The following is a 15,122-nucleotide window of genomic DNA, read 5'->3' on the forward strand; positions in this document are numbered from 1 at the left end:
TTGACCCTCGGCCTTTTCAAATCATTATCTCCAAGCTTTAGAGCAGGGGCTAATCCTTGCTGTGTTTACCACACAACTGGCACAACAGCTGGATGGTCTGTTTGCAGCCTCTCCTGACCCTTTTGGTCGGCTGATACATATGGATACTATCTGGGGTGATGTGCCCTCATTTGGATCTCCACCAATGGGCTTCAAGTAGGCATTAGTGCATGCACAGTAAGCTTCATCTCAACAGATATGAGGGGCTCAGCCCAGTTGGGTCTAAATCATTCCATTGCCATTGCAAATTTCACTGTTCCAGTGAAACAACGCATTAGTGAAGGATTAATTAGAGTGTTCATGTTGGCCAGTGGGGTATTGGATACTACAAAGATTTGATAGACTTTCCTTGCAGGTGATCTGCTAAAAATAGATTGGGTTTATTCCAGCAGTTAGTCTGTTGACTGGAGCAGCAGGGTAAAGGTGTGTGGAGAGCAGAGTAAGAGCCAAGTAGGAAATTGGTGGTGCTGGAAGCTTGGTGATATAGTGACTACATTTGCGTCATGTAGTCACGTCAAGTACACCAAAGTTAAAAGAGTAGTTACGACATTTTTGGGGGGAAATACACTTTCTCACTGATTAGATGAGAAGATCAATACCACTCTAAATATGGATCAAAACTGGAAACAGGTAGCTAGCGTGTTATAAATGTAGGTATATGACCAAGTTCTAAAGATGCTGAATCACAGCCAGATGTGGAAAAAGTACTAAAATATTGTACTCAAGTAAAAGGACCAATACTTTGATGAGATATTACTCAAGTACAAGTGAAATTACCTATCTGAAAAATTACTCAAGTAAAAGTAATAAGTAGTTCATTTAAAATGTACTTTAGGTAAAAGTTACTTAGTTACATTTAAAAAAAAAAACAACTGTAAAATGGGGCAGTGGGGATCTCTCCCATGTAGTGAAAATAGGACAAGGGGTCATAAATCAAAAACTATTTTGTTTTTAATTAAAGAAAAATCTTTACAAATGTATACACATGTAATAACAGCTTAACACATGTCACACATGACATTAGATGTATGTGAATTAATTTAGCCAGTGTCCTACATACATTGTCCTACGGGTTGCTAGTGCTAGACAAAAATTAGCAATGCCACGAAACATGTTGTTTTGCTAATTGGCAATTTGCAATTAGTCATGAAACTTAGTTTGAAGTACCAATGCACAAATACTTACCAAAACATGCTTCTGCAGATTAGATGTGGAGTTATTGAATGCTGCCAGTTTAGTCACCTTTGGGAGGCACACCTGACATTGCATGATGATACTATTGGCCCTCTTGAATTTACAAAACAAATGTCTTTTCAAATGTTGCCAAGGACTTTCGTCGTTTTGGGCAGCAGAATTCAATGTTTCAATGTGTCTTTAAATTACCAATTTTACTTGAAAAATACAAAACTACTCAATACAGTAACGTGAGCAAATGTATTTCGTTACTTTCCACCTCTGATCACAGCATCTGGGTTAAAACAACAATGACAGCAAGTCTCCTGCCTGCTGAAGTGTGTTTTTACAAGACATTGAACGTCTACCAGTAGTTGTAAATGTTGTTTTGCAGCTAAATCTGTAGTCTTGCTGCCTTAAAAAGAAACATTTATTATTATCTATTACACAAAACTAATGATAAAATTGCATTAATTATAAAATTACTAATAATTAGTAATCATAATTTCTTTCAACAGTAAAATACCTATTTTATCAGAAAATATCCACTTACGAAATTGTGAATACCATGTCAGTGAGTTGTTTAAAGGTGCTCTAAGTGATGTAGGGTGACGGCACTTCTTGTTGACGTATTTTCAAACAAACGAGGCTAGCTCGCCCCTCCCTCCTACTCATCCCGTCCCCTCTCCCTCCCTTCCGTGCTTCCGCGCACTAACCCCTCCCCCTCCCTCCCCCCGCTGGAAGACTGTTATGTTTCGTGGTGCAGGTTGGCACAGTTTGTTTTTGTTGGTTTGTGGAGCCTGGGCTGTGTACAGAGACCGCGTTTTTTTACAGTGTTCAGGGGACAGGCAGCTCGCGGATAGTGAGGAGATGTTTGCTGTATGTGACAAAAAAAAATTGTAGCCTAAAAAACGCATTACATCGCTTAGAGCACTTTTAAATGTAGGTAAGTCTTTCGCAATAACAACAAACAATTGAAGGCATTATCTGCTCCCTCTGTGGGCGGGGGAAATGTATGACAAATTAACCTCAAAAAGACAATCTATGATACAGCACAATGCAAGAATGGGCATTTGTTATGTAAAGCTAAAACAACATTTAAATGTACCACTGCCAATAGTGACCACAATTAAGTAAAATGTGATAACATGAACAATAACTTGTAGAAAATACGAGCAGTAGGCCAATGCCATTTTTAGTTCTGCTTTACTGTGACGTGTCTTCAACTGAGCAGGGATTGTGTAACAGCTCTGCCAGGACAGGTGAACCATGTAACCATGTTCTGACTTGTTTTCATTCTGTTGAATAAGTACTGCCTTGAGCATGCATGCACATGCACACACACGCACACATGCACATCCCTATTTGCACTCAACTCACTCAAACGAGCCCCAACTGACACTGAAACACGTCTCACACGTCAGTCTTTTTTACTCATGCTGCATCTACTTCATTTGCTCTTTCAATATCCATTTATAGATTTAAACACAGATGCTACGGCTGTGTGTGTACAATTTACCTCCATTTGATCCCACTCAGTAAAATCAACGTTATTTCATAACACATCCTGATAGCCTAAGAGGGCTTAGCCCCATGCATGTCCGGGCGAGGTCACAACTGTGGACTTCCCTCACATAGGCTGGTTGATAATGGATAAAAGGCCAGCTAAGGTTTTTTAATTGATCTCTCTCTATCCATCTCTCTCTCTCCATCTAGGTTTCCATTAAAAAGAACTGCTCTCAAACTCTTGTTAATAGGGTGTCATTAAGGATAGCAGCATTAGCCGTATGGGGATAAACTGAGGTTGTGCCTGGAAGTCATCAGCGTCTGTCAGTACTGACGCTTGCGCCCATTCTGGGACCTCGATGCCAGAGTGGGAGTGAGGTTTGTTCTGGGTCATTAAAGGGTAAATGAACCAGGAAGTCCCACGCTCTCTGTTAACAGTCTCTTTTATTTAAATCACACAGAAATGTAATGGATAAGAAATACTTAAAAATCATTATCATCCTTCATGAAAGTGACATAAGATATGTTAAATTGAAGATGGAGCCATTAGAGATTGCCAGAAGTGCAAACTGGCATTTTAACATCAATTCATCTTTAAAATTACTTTTTTAAATCACAGTTTTTCAGCGTGAAAGTTGCTAATTCTATCAGAGTTTCTCATAATGGCTGCTGGTGGAACAAGTAAAAGTGAGAGGGAAAGAAAACCTTCATGCACAAGTAGCAACATCCTTTCTGACAGAGAAACAAAGGTGCTTATAAGTGTTTGCCTTAATTTTCTGTAAGATACAGGCTGGTAATCATCTCTTCCATGATCCAATTTGTCTAATTATATAAAGGTGTCAGAATTAATGTGACACCTTTGACATGATGATGAAGATGAAGATTGAGCTTTTCGAAAGTGAAAAGAATGAGAGAAACACTTGTCAAATTACTTTTTACAGTTGAACAAAAAAAAGTTCTCAGTAACATTATTCCTCATTCTCTATTCTTCAATCACTTTAAATTGCAGATGCTAAAATATGCAAAAGCAGAAATAAAAGTATACGCAATCAGAAGAAAAAACATCTGATAGCTCTATCACTGCTCCATGGGAGGGATTGGGATTACAACCCATTAGTTATTAATATGAATATCGCACCAAAACATGCTGTGGCCTCCGGTCCTGCAGGGAAGCAAGCCAGGCTGGAATAGCCACAGTCAGGTTTTACTTATCAGAGGGCCTTTTATTCATCTTCTTCTATTCCTGCTGGTTTTACTGGTAAGCTGTTTGATCAGTGTGTGGAGCGTTAAATGTACCAAAGATGACCACACTTTACCAAAAACAGGTAAAACTGCCATCAGGGGGTGCGCACGATCATGGAAGGCTGTATCATGTGGATGCGCCGACAGTTTTGTTTTGTTTTGTCTTTTCTTAGAACAGAAACAGAAACTACGCAATATAGCGTTAACATGGATGGCTGTAGAAGGGATTAGTAGCCTACAGGATGACCCTCCCACCCACATAAACCCTGACTACTGGACAGACCTTCAACATTTGTCATTATTGATGTGGCATTTAACACACAGACTCTTTCTTTTCTTCTTTAATTTGTTAAATGTCCTGCTGACGGAAGATGCTGGAGTGAATCCATTTTCCAAACGTGTAAATCAGTGGGATATCAGTTAAGGAGTTGGTTTGTGGGGAGTGATTGTTAAATGTTTGCTTTGATTTTATTGGTTAATTGTTTTACATAAAGCCTCCTGGTACAGTACGCTGTGGCTGAGTTTGGAGGGGTTGTAACATGAAACATACCACATGTGCCACAGTTTTACATGTAGTGTTTAAAGTTAAAGTCGTTCTTCATTTCAGTCCCGGCCTTCCTCAGTGTTTACTGAAGCGCACAGATATAAAGGCAGGGGTTTGATTAGGCACAGGTGCGGCTTGTTAAAGGCTGGTCCTCTGCTGGCTTCCAACCAACAGTCATGCTGCGTTCACGTAATGTTGGGTTTCCCGTAAATAGGAGTTGGCAGTTGGGAATTTTCTTTTTTTAAGTAGGACATGCAATCTCTGCAAACACTACAGATGTTGCCAGTCTAACTTAAAATAACCTAATGTTAAAAACCAATTAACTCTACTTATGGAAAGCTATGTTTTGATTATATGGCTGATTTATTAAAATAACTCAATGTGTGCATTTACAACACTTTCAAGCTCTAGCAACAAGATGTCACTCTGTTCTTTCACTTTATTTGAATGCTTCACCAGTCTGTTAACATCTCATCTATCATTATTTCCATTAACACTTTGCAGCCTGCTGGTGTAATGTGGCGCTCACACGAGTCTTATGTGCTGTGAACGGGTATTTGGCTTCAGCCTCAAATATTATTTATGCTACAAAATGAGAAACAGTTTTCTGTTGAAGCCAATGCATAGCTGTCAATGAAACACGATGAAAACAGTGAGAATTTATAGACACAGATTGTTTGTGAAACCATAAATGTTTTCATAAGATTGGTTTCCGTATTTCAGTTTCTTTTTGAATGTTTCTTTTTAAGTCACACAGCATGTCGATCTTAGTTTGCATCAAAGGCTGCAAAAACAGAAGAAAAAGACAAAGTGAAAGGCATTTGCAAAATGAATTTGTCAATCTGACATTTTGGGAAAACAGAGTCGAGATACCTTGTGACATCTGAAGCAGTCAGTTGAAGTAAGTGGATTTGACTTATGCTCACACAAGGTACAAAATATAGTTATGAAGTGCAACACGCCTTACCTTTTAATAAAATGCCCCCTCATATCCGTGATTCGTCATCAGACTAAAGAGTTTAGCAGTGAAATGTTCAAAACTGGTGTTGACAAAACCAATGTGTCATTTTAACAAAAATCCGCTATGAAATATTTATGCTACATGATGTTATGGAATTGAATTCATATTGTTATTGTGCATTTGTAAAACATTTGGCTGGTATATGAGTGGACTTCTGCATGGCTCTTGATATAGCAATGTTAGTTGGTCCATCACTTTGAATTATATTAACTATTGTATTAGATTAGCATTGTTATGACATTTTAATTATGGTGCCCAGAGGAGTAGCCTAAACCTACCGACTTTGGTAATCTACCAATATCATCCGGTCAAATTTGAAATTTTTTCAATACTTTGGTTTGTGACCAAATACTTGCAAAACAAATGACATCAGCTATACTTTTGTGTTTAGTACTAATTAGCTTATCTTAGCATAAGATGGTGAACATGGTCGACTGTATACCTCTTAAACATCAGCATGTTAGCATTGTCATTGTAAGCATGCTTAATTTAGCATTCAGCTCAAAGTTCTGCTGTACTCACAGAGCTGCTAGCATGGCTGTCGACTTGCTTACCTTTCAAAACCAATGATTGATTATTTCTTTAATGCTGGCATTCATTTAAAAAAAATCCATTATCAACATTTAATAATATATCAACATTAGCTCAGAAGTGATATCCGCAGCGGTTTCGAGTCACGAATTAAAAGTAAGAAATCCAAGTTCCTGGTAATATAACATGTCATCTTTAAAGCGGATTTTCTTTTTAAGATTTGTTTACAAACCAGACTAGATGTACTCTCTTTGCAGCTTTCTGGGAATTTTACAGCATTATCTGTTTGCTTTGATACATATTTGGGTCAGTCTGCAACATCCTGAGTCGTTCAGCCTGACACAAATACTCTTTCACAACATCTTTTTTGGAGACAAACATTAGCTATTCCTGGGCTCAAGTTTTGACCAGATGCCCAAAGTGTGGGCACATGTACATATCTGCCCACACACACACTGCACAAGGTCTATTGCTGTTTGTGTGAGTAGGTCCCCAGCTGTTGAGTGCTGTGCAGATGTAGCAACCAGAAATGAGGGATTAAAGCTAAATCTAGAGGGAGGGGGGGAAGAGGAGGGGGGTAGGGTACAATGTGGAGACTGGAGGGATGGAACCACAGTCTAAAATGAAGAAAAGGGTTCGAGGGGTGAGAGGAAATGCAACCTGATGATAGAAAGATTACACACAAAATAAGAGAGAGGACACAGGCAAGATGTAGAGAAAATTAGAGAAATAGTGAGAAAGCAAAAGAAGGAAGAAGAGATGTGAGGCAGGTTTTTTTTAACAAGTGAAAGCTCGAGGGATGAAAAAAATTCTGTTGTTAAAAAGAAGAACTATACCATTGTGGGAATTTCTGAGGCTGTAGCACAGTCCGTTGTTTTTCATTTCATTACAAATTCACTGATTTCTTCGACTTTCAGAAAAGGTTGTGTTAATGCGGCCAAGAAGAAGCTGCAGTTAAAGCATCTTAAATCTCAACACCATTAATATACTCACACATGGGAGATGTTTTTGCTAAAAGTTTCTGCAAAGGAACAATGCAGCTTTCAGCAGTGTTACATAGGGTTTACTATAATTGATTCAAAGCTTTAGCTTCTTAAATGGAATGACAGAGAACTGGTTAACATCAGAAAAAAGGTGACTTTACTGATACGTTTATAAATGAAAATATATAGTGAAGACCTTAATTAAGAGAATAAAATCATTGTCCCTTTTTATGACTAATATCTACCTTGGTTTATTCTCGCCCAGTTACAGTCAAATCCTGCCCTCTTCAATATTTGAAACATTTTCAAGCACACGCTGTTGCAGGTAGTACTCGAGGCTGCTGCAGACAGCGAATGTGGTCTGTTTAATATTCTGCGATAACTTTCCTCCACTTGTCAACACATTAGTCAACTGATCTGAAGAGGATTGGCAAGAGCCCAAATTAATGTGCGCAACAGCAAAGCCCTCTAGGAAGCTTAACGCCGTTCTAATTAAGATGCACATTCACATTTTCCTGCCTCTCTTAACATGTCCAAGAAGGTCTGACTCATTAAACCCAGTAGTGTGCTGACATTGTAAAAGTGGAAGTTTTCATTTAATTTAGGCCAGTTATGACTGTTAAATAAATGCAAGTTTTTGAGGAATTTCAAAGAAGCTAAGTGTCTCTTGCTGACAGATTTCACATATCGACTTTAACACGACTCTGATCAGCTCAAAAGGGAATATTAATGAGATTGAATATCCTTCTCACACTGAGTGCCGCGTGTATCAGATCAGTAGCTGTGAAATATAATAAAATCACCTGCCTTTAAAGCTTGCTTACATCACCAGTGGACTGTCACATCATCCTCAACTGTCCTGTCAAGTATCCTTGTTGCAGGAGCTGGCATCAAATTGCCTATTAACTAAATGATGTTATTTTGGATCCCAAAACGTCTCATTACCTCCGCTAACCTCAAACCTCCACCTGGGTTTGTTTCCAATTTCAGACGAGGGGAGTTGACTCACTGTGACCTGAAGGAGTATTAAGTAAAATCCCAAATGCTGGGAAGATTTAAAGAGGTCCCGTTAGGATACTTTCAGACCAGAGGACATCTGAGATCCCACCTGCGACCAGGTGACCAGGTGACCAGGTAAACGCTGCAGCTGGAACTGAGATCACTAGGGTTCACTGAGTGCAAAAACAGTTACAGGACAGTTTACTCATGTCATGTACTTAAAGGAATAGTTCTGGGTTAAAAAAAAAAAAAAAAAGCTTTCTTGCTGAAAGTGTGATAAATATGGAGCTACTGCCAGCAGCTGGTTAGCTCAGCTTAGCATAAACACTGGACAGGGGGAAACAAAAGGTAAAATAATCTGCCTAGCACCTCTAAAGTCATTTCCATGTTATACTGTGTTTCTTTAATCCATACAAAAAGGGGGGGAGGGATTATGTGCCAACAAACCTTTCCTCAGTTTAACTCAGAAATAGGTCAACTTTTTCTGTTTTACATGGAAAATAAGTTCATTCTTGTCTTAATCTGTGATGAATCACCCTTGAACTAACATAATCCTGAATAGGAGCAGCTTAACACATGTTCAGACCTGCTTAGATGAATAAAGATAACAAAATCTATTCCAAGTACACAGACCACATAATACATAAACCAAACTCATCATTGTTTGCCTAAATTGAATTTGTATCCTATAGGCAAACATACTTACAGTAAACTGTTGCATAATGGTTTTCACATGTCCTGTATGTATCTCGCTGTCTCCCAGCAGACACACAGAATGAAAGAAAGCTTTGGCGACACCTGTGGGTGGAATGTAAATGTGGTGATTACACTATGTAGACTATCATAATATCTGCTGTCTAGCAACTAGATGCCTGGTAGAGACGTTTTCCCATGTTATCAAAGTTTTTTTGTCTTAAAAGTGTAGCTGGAAAACTTGTGAGTATATCTGACACAAGAGAGCACATGAAACCGTAATCTTGTTACACATAGTGCATACAATAAATCAATGGCTGTACATATACTGTGCCTACACCTCAAAGTACTTTCAAAAATCAGGAACCCACAAAATACTGATATAAAAAAGGCTTCCTCAGCGGTTCAGTGAGTGAATGCAGAAAATATGTAATATACTTAATATGTACACACACATACAGGCACTGAGTGGCATAAAGATCACAGAAAGACTTTTGGCAGCTAGGCCTACTATGGATTGCAAAGCATTTCCAGAACCAAAGAAAGTAGACTGTAAAGTGAGAAGCATCTTTTGCAGATAGCTGGCATTGAAATATGTTTTCATGTTCACTCTGTTTAACGTGTAGTTGCAGTGCATGTAAAAGTAATCATTATGCCATGCATTATACATTTCCTGGTGGTTGCTCAGGTTGGTCATAAATCGTAGAGTTGGTGTTTGATTCCTGCCTCCTCCTATTCCAAATTCAGCAACCCCTGAAATACAGTATGTGTACTGTATTAAAGAATTTTTTTAGTATCTTTGGACAAAAGCAGCTGCCAAATTTCTTTCTTGTGCTGCATGATTCCACAAATAAAACACAAAAAACCTTGATTATGTCAATTACATAATTTTTCTCACCAGAGGCATGTGACCGAAACACAACTAATTTTTTACGACTCCAAGCCTTGAAAGAGGAGTTTCCAAAAAAGCAATTGAAGGCAGCACCAGTCTCAGTGACTGTCTCATTGATGTCCTGAGCTATAACAAGTTCTCTGAGGAGGAGGCATCTGTTTCATTGTTTGGGTCAGACGGTGCAGCTTGTCAGGGGAATTCTTCTCGACGGCACGGGCCTGCCCATGCTACAGATGGCTTATCTCACAGTAAATGATTCGGAAAACGATAATATGCCTCCAAATGGAGAAGAGGCCAATCCACTTTTGCTAATGGAATGTCTTGCGTAGTTAGAGTCTGGACAGAGCACTTGTTCGATATTTATTTCACAGTGGAAACGTGAAGCTCTGGGTCAGCGGCAGAGGGAAAGGTGGGCATTTTTAATCCACTCGCAACACTCCAGATCCTCTCATTTGAATAGTAAGCGCATCAATTAATGTTCTATTTAGGCACAAGCAAAACATACAATTTTCCAGACATATTTAAGATGTAAATATGACAGCGTAAATTCCCTTACATAACTAACCAGAGACAACCTCACTGCCAAAAATGCAGCAGGATGATTTCCTGCAAAATTATGGTTTAAGTTGTCAACTCAGGCCCTGGAGCCACAGCTAAAACCCTTCCCCTCTTCCCCGATGACAAAACTCAAACTTCTAAGTAGGTAAAGGACTGTAATCCAAGACCTACTGTAATATTCAACAATTATCAGTCTGTCAGCTAAATGCACAAATGTCAGACAGAATCAGAGTCAAGCAGCTGTGAAAATGATATTAAATACATAATCACTTCATTGGAACCTGCTTGGTTAAGTATGACTTAACTTCTGACTAAATCATCAATCACATACAAATTAACGTTGAAAGTTTCTTTGCACTAGCTCTCCACACACACACGTCTGGAAGGTAGAAGTTGACAGCAGAATCTGTTCTACTTCTTTCTCTCCAATGTGATGTCAGGCCTGATGTGTAACATCAAAGACAAAATCTTATCTGCTCCCTCAGTCCCTTTTGACATGGACATTAGTGCATCTGAGACATATGTCCCTCCCCATTGTCAGCTTCTTTCTGTTCTGCGTACAAAGATTAGAAAGAAGCTGACAGGGGCAAAGTGAAAGGAGAGCGACATGGAGAGACGGAGGGAGACAGATTTGTGGAGACATGAAGGCCTGCAGGTGTTATTTTCGTTTCTTGAGAGAGAGAGAGAGAGAGAGAGAGAGAGAGAGAGATGTGGAGCCGTGACTTTCCCCCCACGCTGTCATTATGTTTTATGGCAGAAGTGTTTGCAAAACCGAAGCGAGGTGCTGTAAGGATGGGCTGTGTAAGAAAGTGAATATGCAGCCAGAGTACTGTCTGTTCAACCAACAGATCTAAAAGTGGGAGTGGGAGAGAAAGAGGGAGAGCATTGCCTTCAAGTAGTGCTCAAGAAAAACAAACAGAAGTGAGTGCAGAGTGAGTGAAGGTGAAGGTGAAGGATTCACTGTCAAGACAAAGAAAGGGCAGAGGCAAAGAAAGTGCATTCAGTTTGTTATACACTGATAAGTAAACACAGAAGTAAATTTGCAAAAAGACTTTAATTGGCATTTTTTTAATCATTCTTGGATCAATTTACAGTTTTTTTTAAATTCATTCTTGTCAAAGGTAAACACGTTTCTTGTGGTTGTCTTCAACACCAGTAAATGCTTTTTGCCCGCTTCCCAAACCCCGTAACGTAAACTAACATTACAGAAGAGCACATTCTCTCATACACACTTGCATATTCAGATCCTACAAACGACTCCTTAACGGGTACGAAATTTCTAAATGCAACATACTCAAAAAGCGCGGACGAACACATTCTACATACATACGCATACAAATGTGCACACGTTTTTTTCCTCTTAGGCAGATAGACACACACACACACACACACACACACACACACACACACACACACACACACACACACACACACACACACACACACACACACACACACACACACACACACACACACACACACACACACACACACACACACACACACACCATAACCAGCATGTATTATAAATATACATTACAATGCAGACGCCTTCGTTTTTGCAAGTGCAGCACTTGAGGAATGCTGCTCTTCCATCAACTCTGTTTGTGCATTCAAAGTTGGTTTATGACATGCACTTCAGCAACACAATCTGGTTAGCAGTATCTGTTACATGAGAGTAGGGTTACTGCGTGTATATCCCTACTGATTAGTCATAACCAATAACCCTCTCTGTTTGTCAGGCTGAATTACATCTGCTTATTTATCTACACAAGCAAAATGCTGCAGTAAAAATTCCACTGTTTAAAAAAAAGAATAAAAAAATGGCACAATAGCTTATTGAGCAAAGGCCTACAAATGCACATTAATAAATTAGGTAAATAAATAATATACTTTAATGTTAAAATAAATACATTTGAAAAGTAAATAAATTAAAAAAGCACAACATTGTAATCTGATTATTTGCCAGCCTATGTTGTATTACAATATAAAAAAGTGAACTTCTCTTTATTTGCACATTCACACGTGTTTTTTTTGTTGTTTTTTAACAAAATGGCGGCAGCGTTACTTTGAGACTCAAAGCACAATTTCTCCTCAGGCACCTGCTGCCGCACTCTGGCGACTGTATGGGGTCGTTTCCATGGTGACTGTGACTGCTGTAATGACCATCAGCACTGATTGACTGGGAACCTCTGAAGTGGAAAAGGAATAGATTGGTTTGTCTGGCATTAAAAAGGGAACTTGGTGCGAGAGAGGTTTTTGGGAATTGTAAATTAGTGGTATTCTGAATAACTCGGCTGATTGCTGCCAGGAGAAAGGTTTGACATCCGGAAAATCTATGCGAAGTGCTGAAGGTAAATGCATCTACACACATCTACCATGTCTAAGTGCCGTCAAATTACTAGTCCAGGGTCTGTATTTTTCTAGGGTTGTTACAGTGTGAAGGCAGAAAATGCAGACAAAGGACTAGTTCTAAGAGGACACTCGCTATCTTCTAAAAAACACAGGCTTTGCATCTGTACCTATCACAAAGCCAGGGGTATTTTTGATGTCTGGTGAAAATGGTTTCTTGAAAGGCCTGTGGATATCCTCACAAAGTCTTTCCCTTTTCTTAAGAAACACCTTGGGCTGTTATTACCAGCAGCTCCCTCACACCAGTGTGAAAACATTCTTCAATGTCCAGGATAATGGCAGCTGTTCTCATCACTGACTGATTATATAAATATCCTGTATAGCCCAGGTAAGATCAGTACAGTTCTAGAGTCCAGCTTGCTCTTAACTACATCTAAGTCGAGTTTTAAACATTTGCATTCCTAGTCCATGGTCCAAGGCCTAAAAATCCACTGCAAAGTCCAGGTTTGCCACCTTTTTCAAAGCTTACAGTCACAAAAAAACATTTCTTTCATCAGCTGAACAGTGCAGCTTAAAATCCTCATGTGATTTTTATATCCATGCTACAATAAGAGTGTGTAGTCTACATCCAATTTATTACAAGTCCACTTTCTCAGGCATGACAGCAGCACAGAAGTTTGATCGGAATGGTCTCCATGTTGTGGCATGAAATGCGGTGGTATTCATAGGATAATGACGTCCATCAACGCATGGAGTGTCAAAATACACTAGTGTAAATATGACAGCAAAAGGCCTCTCCTTTTTAAAAGTCTAGTTAAGTTTATATTCAAGGATTTCCTTTCTGTGTCCCCTTTGACTGTGGTTCTGTTGCACCTCTGCATTATCCTCTCCTGTGTTTCTGACAACTTTTACTACAACAACTTGGTGGATACAAAGCCCTTTGGACAAGGCGGTCCCAGCCATGCATGAGGTGTCACTCACGGTGACAAGTCGCTAGGACAAAAGGACAGCAGACACGAGCAGCATTGCCACGGTAAGAAGAAGGCGGTCACGGGATGGGCTGCTGCCACTGACGCTTTTCTCCAGTTTGGGAACTTCAGGGTTAAATTCATCTGGAGAGAAAGTCACAGAAAGAGAAAATAAGGAAGCGAGAAAAGAGAAGAATGTGTGTGAAAGTGTGAGAGGGAGTGTGTGTGTGTGCGTGCCAGACAGAAGTAAACAAACCATTACTACATTATTAATTCATCAATCTAAAGGCAATGTGCGATGCATGCAAATTGTGCTTTAACGCATGCAGAAAAAAAGACACAACGCAATTATCAACAAACCACCAATTATCATCAGCACTGGTACATATGGCCATTTTCCCCGTGGGATGGAAAATTAAAAACACTTATTTCTGATCTGTTTTTTTTTTTCTTTTCATGTATGCCTCTTTTCACACTAATGATGTTTTTATCCTAGAGGGATTTCAATCAAACCAAATTACCATGGCCTTGCCATTGATTAGACACAACAGAACATTAGCTGGAGGGGAAAGATGGTGAAAGAGCTGGAAGAACACATTTTGTAATATTCGGTAAAAAGTGGATTACAGTGAGTCATTATGCTCTGTCTTGACAAAATGTTTCTTATTATATCGAGAGGTTTATTACATGCCAAAAGGAGCCAAACAGCTCGGTTGCTTACACAACTATAAGAACAGCTGGTCCGACTGCACTGAGATGTTAGAAAAACATGTTTTTTTTTCTATAGAGTAATCCAACAAAGTCAGAAGAAAGCTGCAATTTCTTCCGGACGTGAGTCACATCCAGCCACCATCAGACATGAAAGAGAGATGTATGTGAAGAAGAGGGGTGATGGAAGAATTTAAAGCCTTGATATGTGTCATACTAATGTTCTATTTAATCATTAGGAAGTTATTTAGGTTTAACAGCTTAAAATCACACTGCAAAGATGAACAAAACTTTTTTGATTGTTTTGATACAAGAAAGGATATATCTATTTGACTAATTGTGTGCCAAAACAGCAAAAATCTTGTGTTTGTCTATAAAAATCCCTTTACTTTTACTTTATTATGTTGTCAACATAATGTCCCAGTGCGTTAAAGTTCCAGCGGGCATATCGTCAGCTTTCAACAGGAAATGCATCAAATTAAGAAGGTACGATGTCTTCAAAATGCTGTTTCACGGTGACCTCAAAGCCTCGCCTAGAGTTTACCAAATATAATGGAGACAGTAATTGGCTGCAAGTAAAAACAAGGGTTGTGATAGGAGATAACAGACCGAGACAGCAATCACATGATGTTTGATGGATGAATGGAATTTTGTTGTTGCCTTGTGTCAATGACAAACAACACTGACACTCACACCGCGGTGCACCGGGATGAACCCAAACAGAAAACAGTCAGTCAAGGCAGAAGGGAGAATATAAACCAGCACTGCCTCAGGTAATGCTCACAGGTCACTGCGGGGCCTTCACACCATCCAGGTTGTCTCTCCAAAAGGTTTAATCAGAGAGGCTCCAGAAATAAATTGTAGACTCAGTGACCAGAAGAAGAGACACCCTGCACCTGCAGAAGAAGTGAGC

The 15,122-nt window shown here is 39.3% G+C and overlaps 1 protein-coding gene across 2 annotated transcripts in view; it reads right to left on the reverse strand.

Annotated features, from left to right (window-relative positions):
* Positions 1–11,666: 11,666 nt before the first annotated feature.
* efna3a (ephrin-A3a) overlaps positions 11,667–15,122 on the reverse strand; it is a 63,815-nt gene continuing 60,359 nt past the window's right edge. For both annotated transcript variants that reach the window (XM_028597586.1, XM_028597585.1), the window contains one exon: positions 11,667–13,645. In XM_028597586.1, the coding sequence (XP_028453387.1) occupies positions 13,527–13,645 (119 nt within the window). In that variant the 3' untranslated portion in view covers positions 11,667–13,526. The remainder of the gene's footprint in view (positions 13,646–15,122) is intronic.

This window comes from Perca flavescens, chromosome 14, assembly GCF_004354835.1.
Source record: "Perca flavescens isolate YP-PL-M2 chromosome 14, PFLA_1.0, whole genome shotgun sequence".
NCBI classification, from domain to species: Eukaryota; Metazoa; Chordata; class Actinopteri; order Perciformes; family Percidae; genus Perca; species Perca flavescens.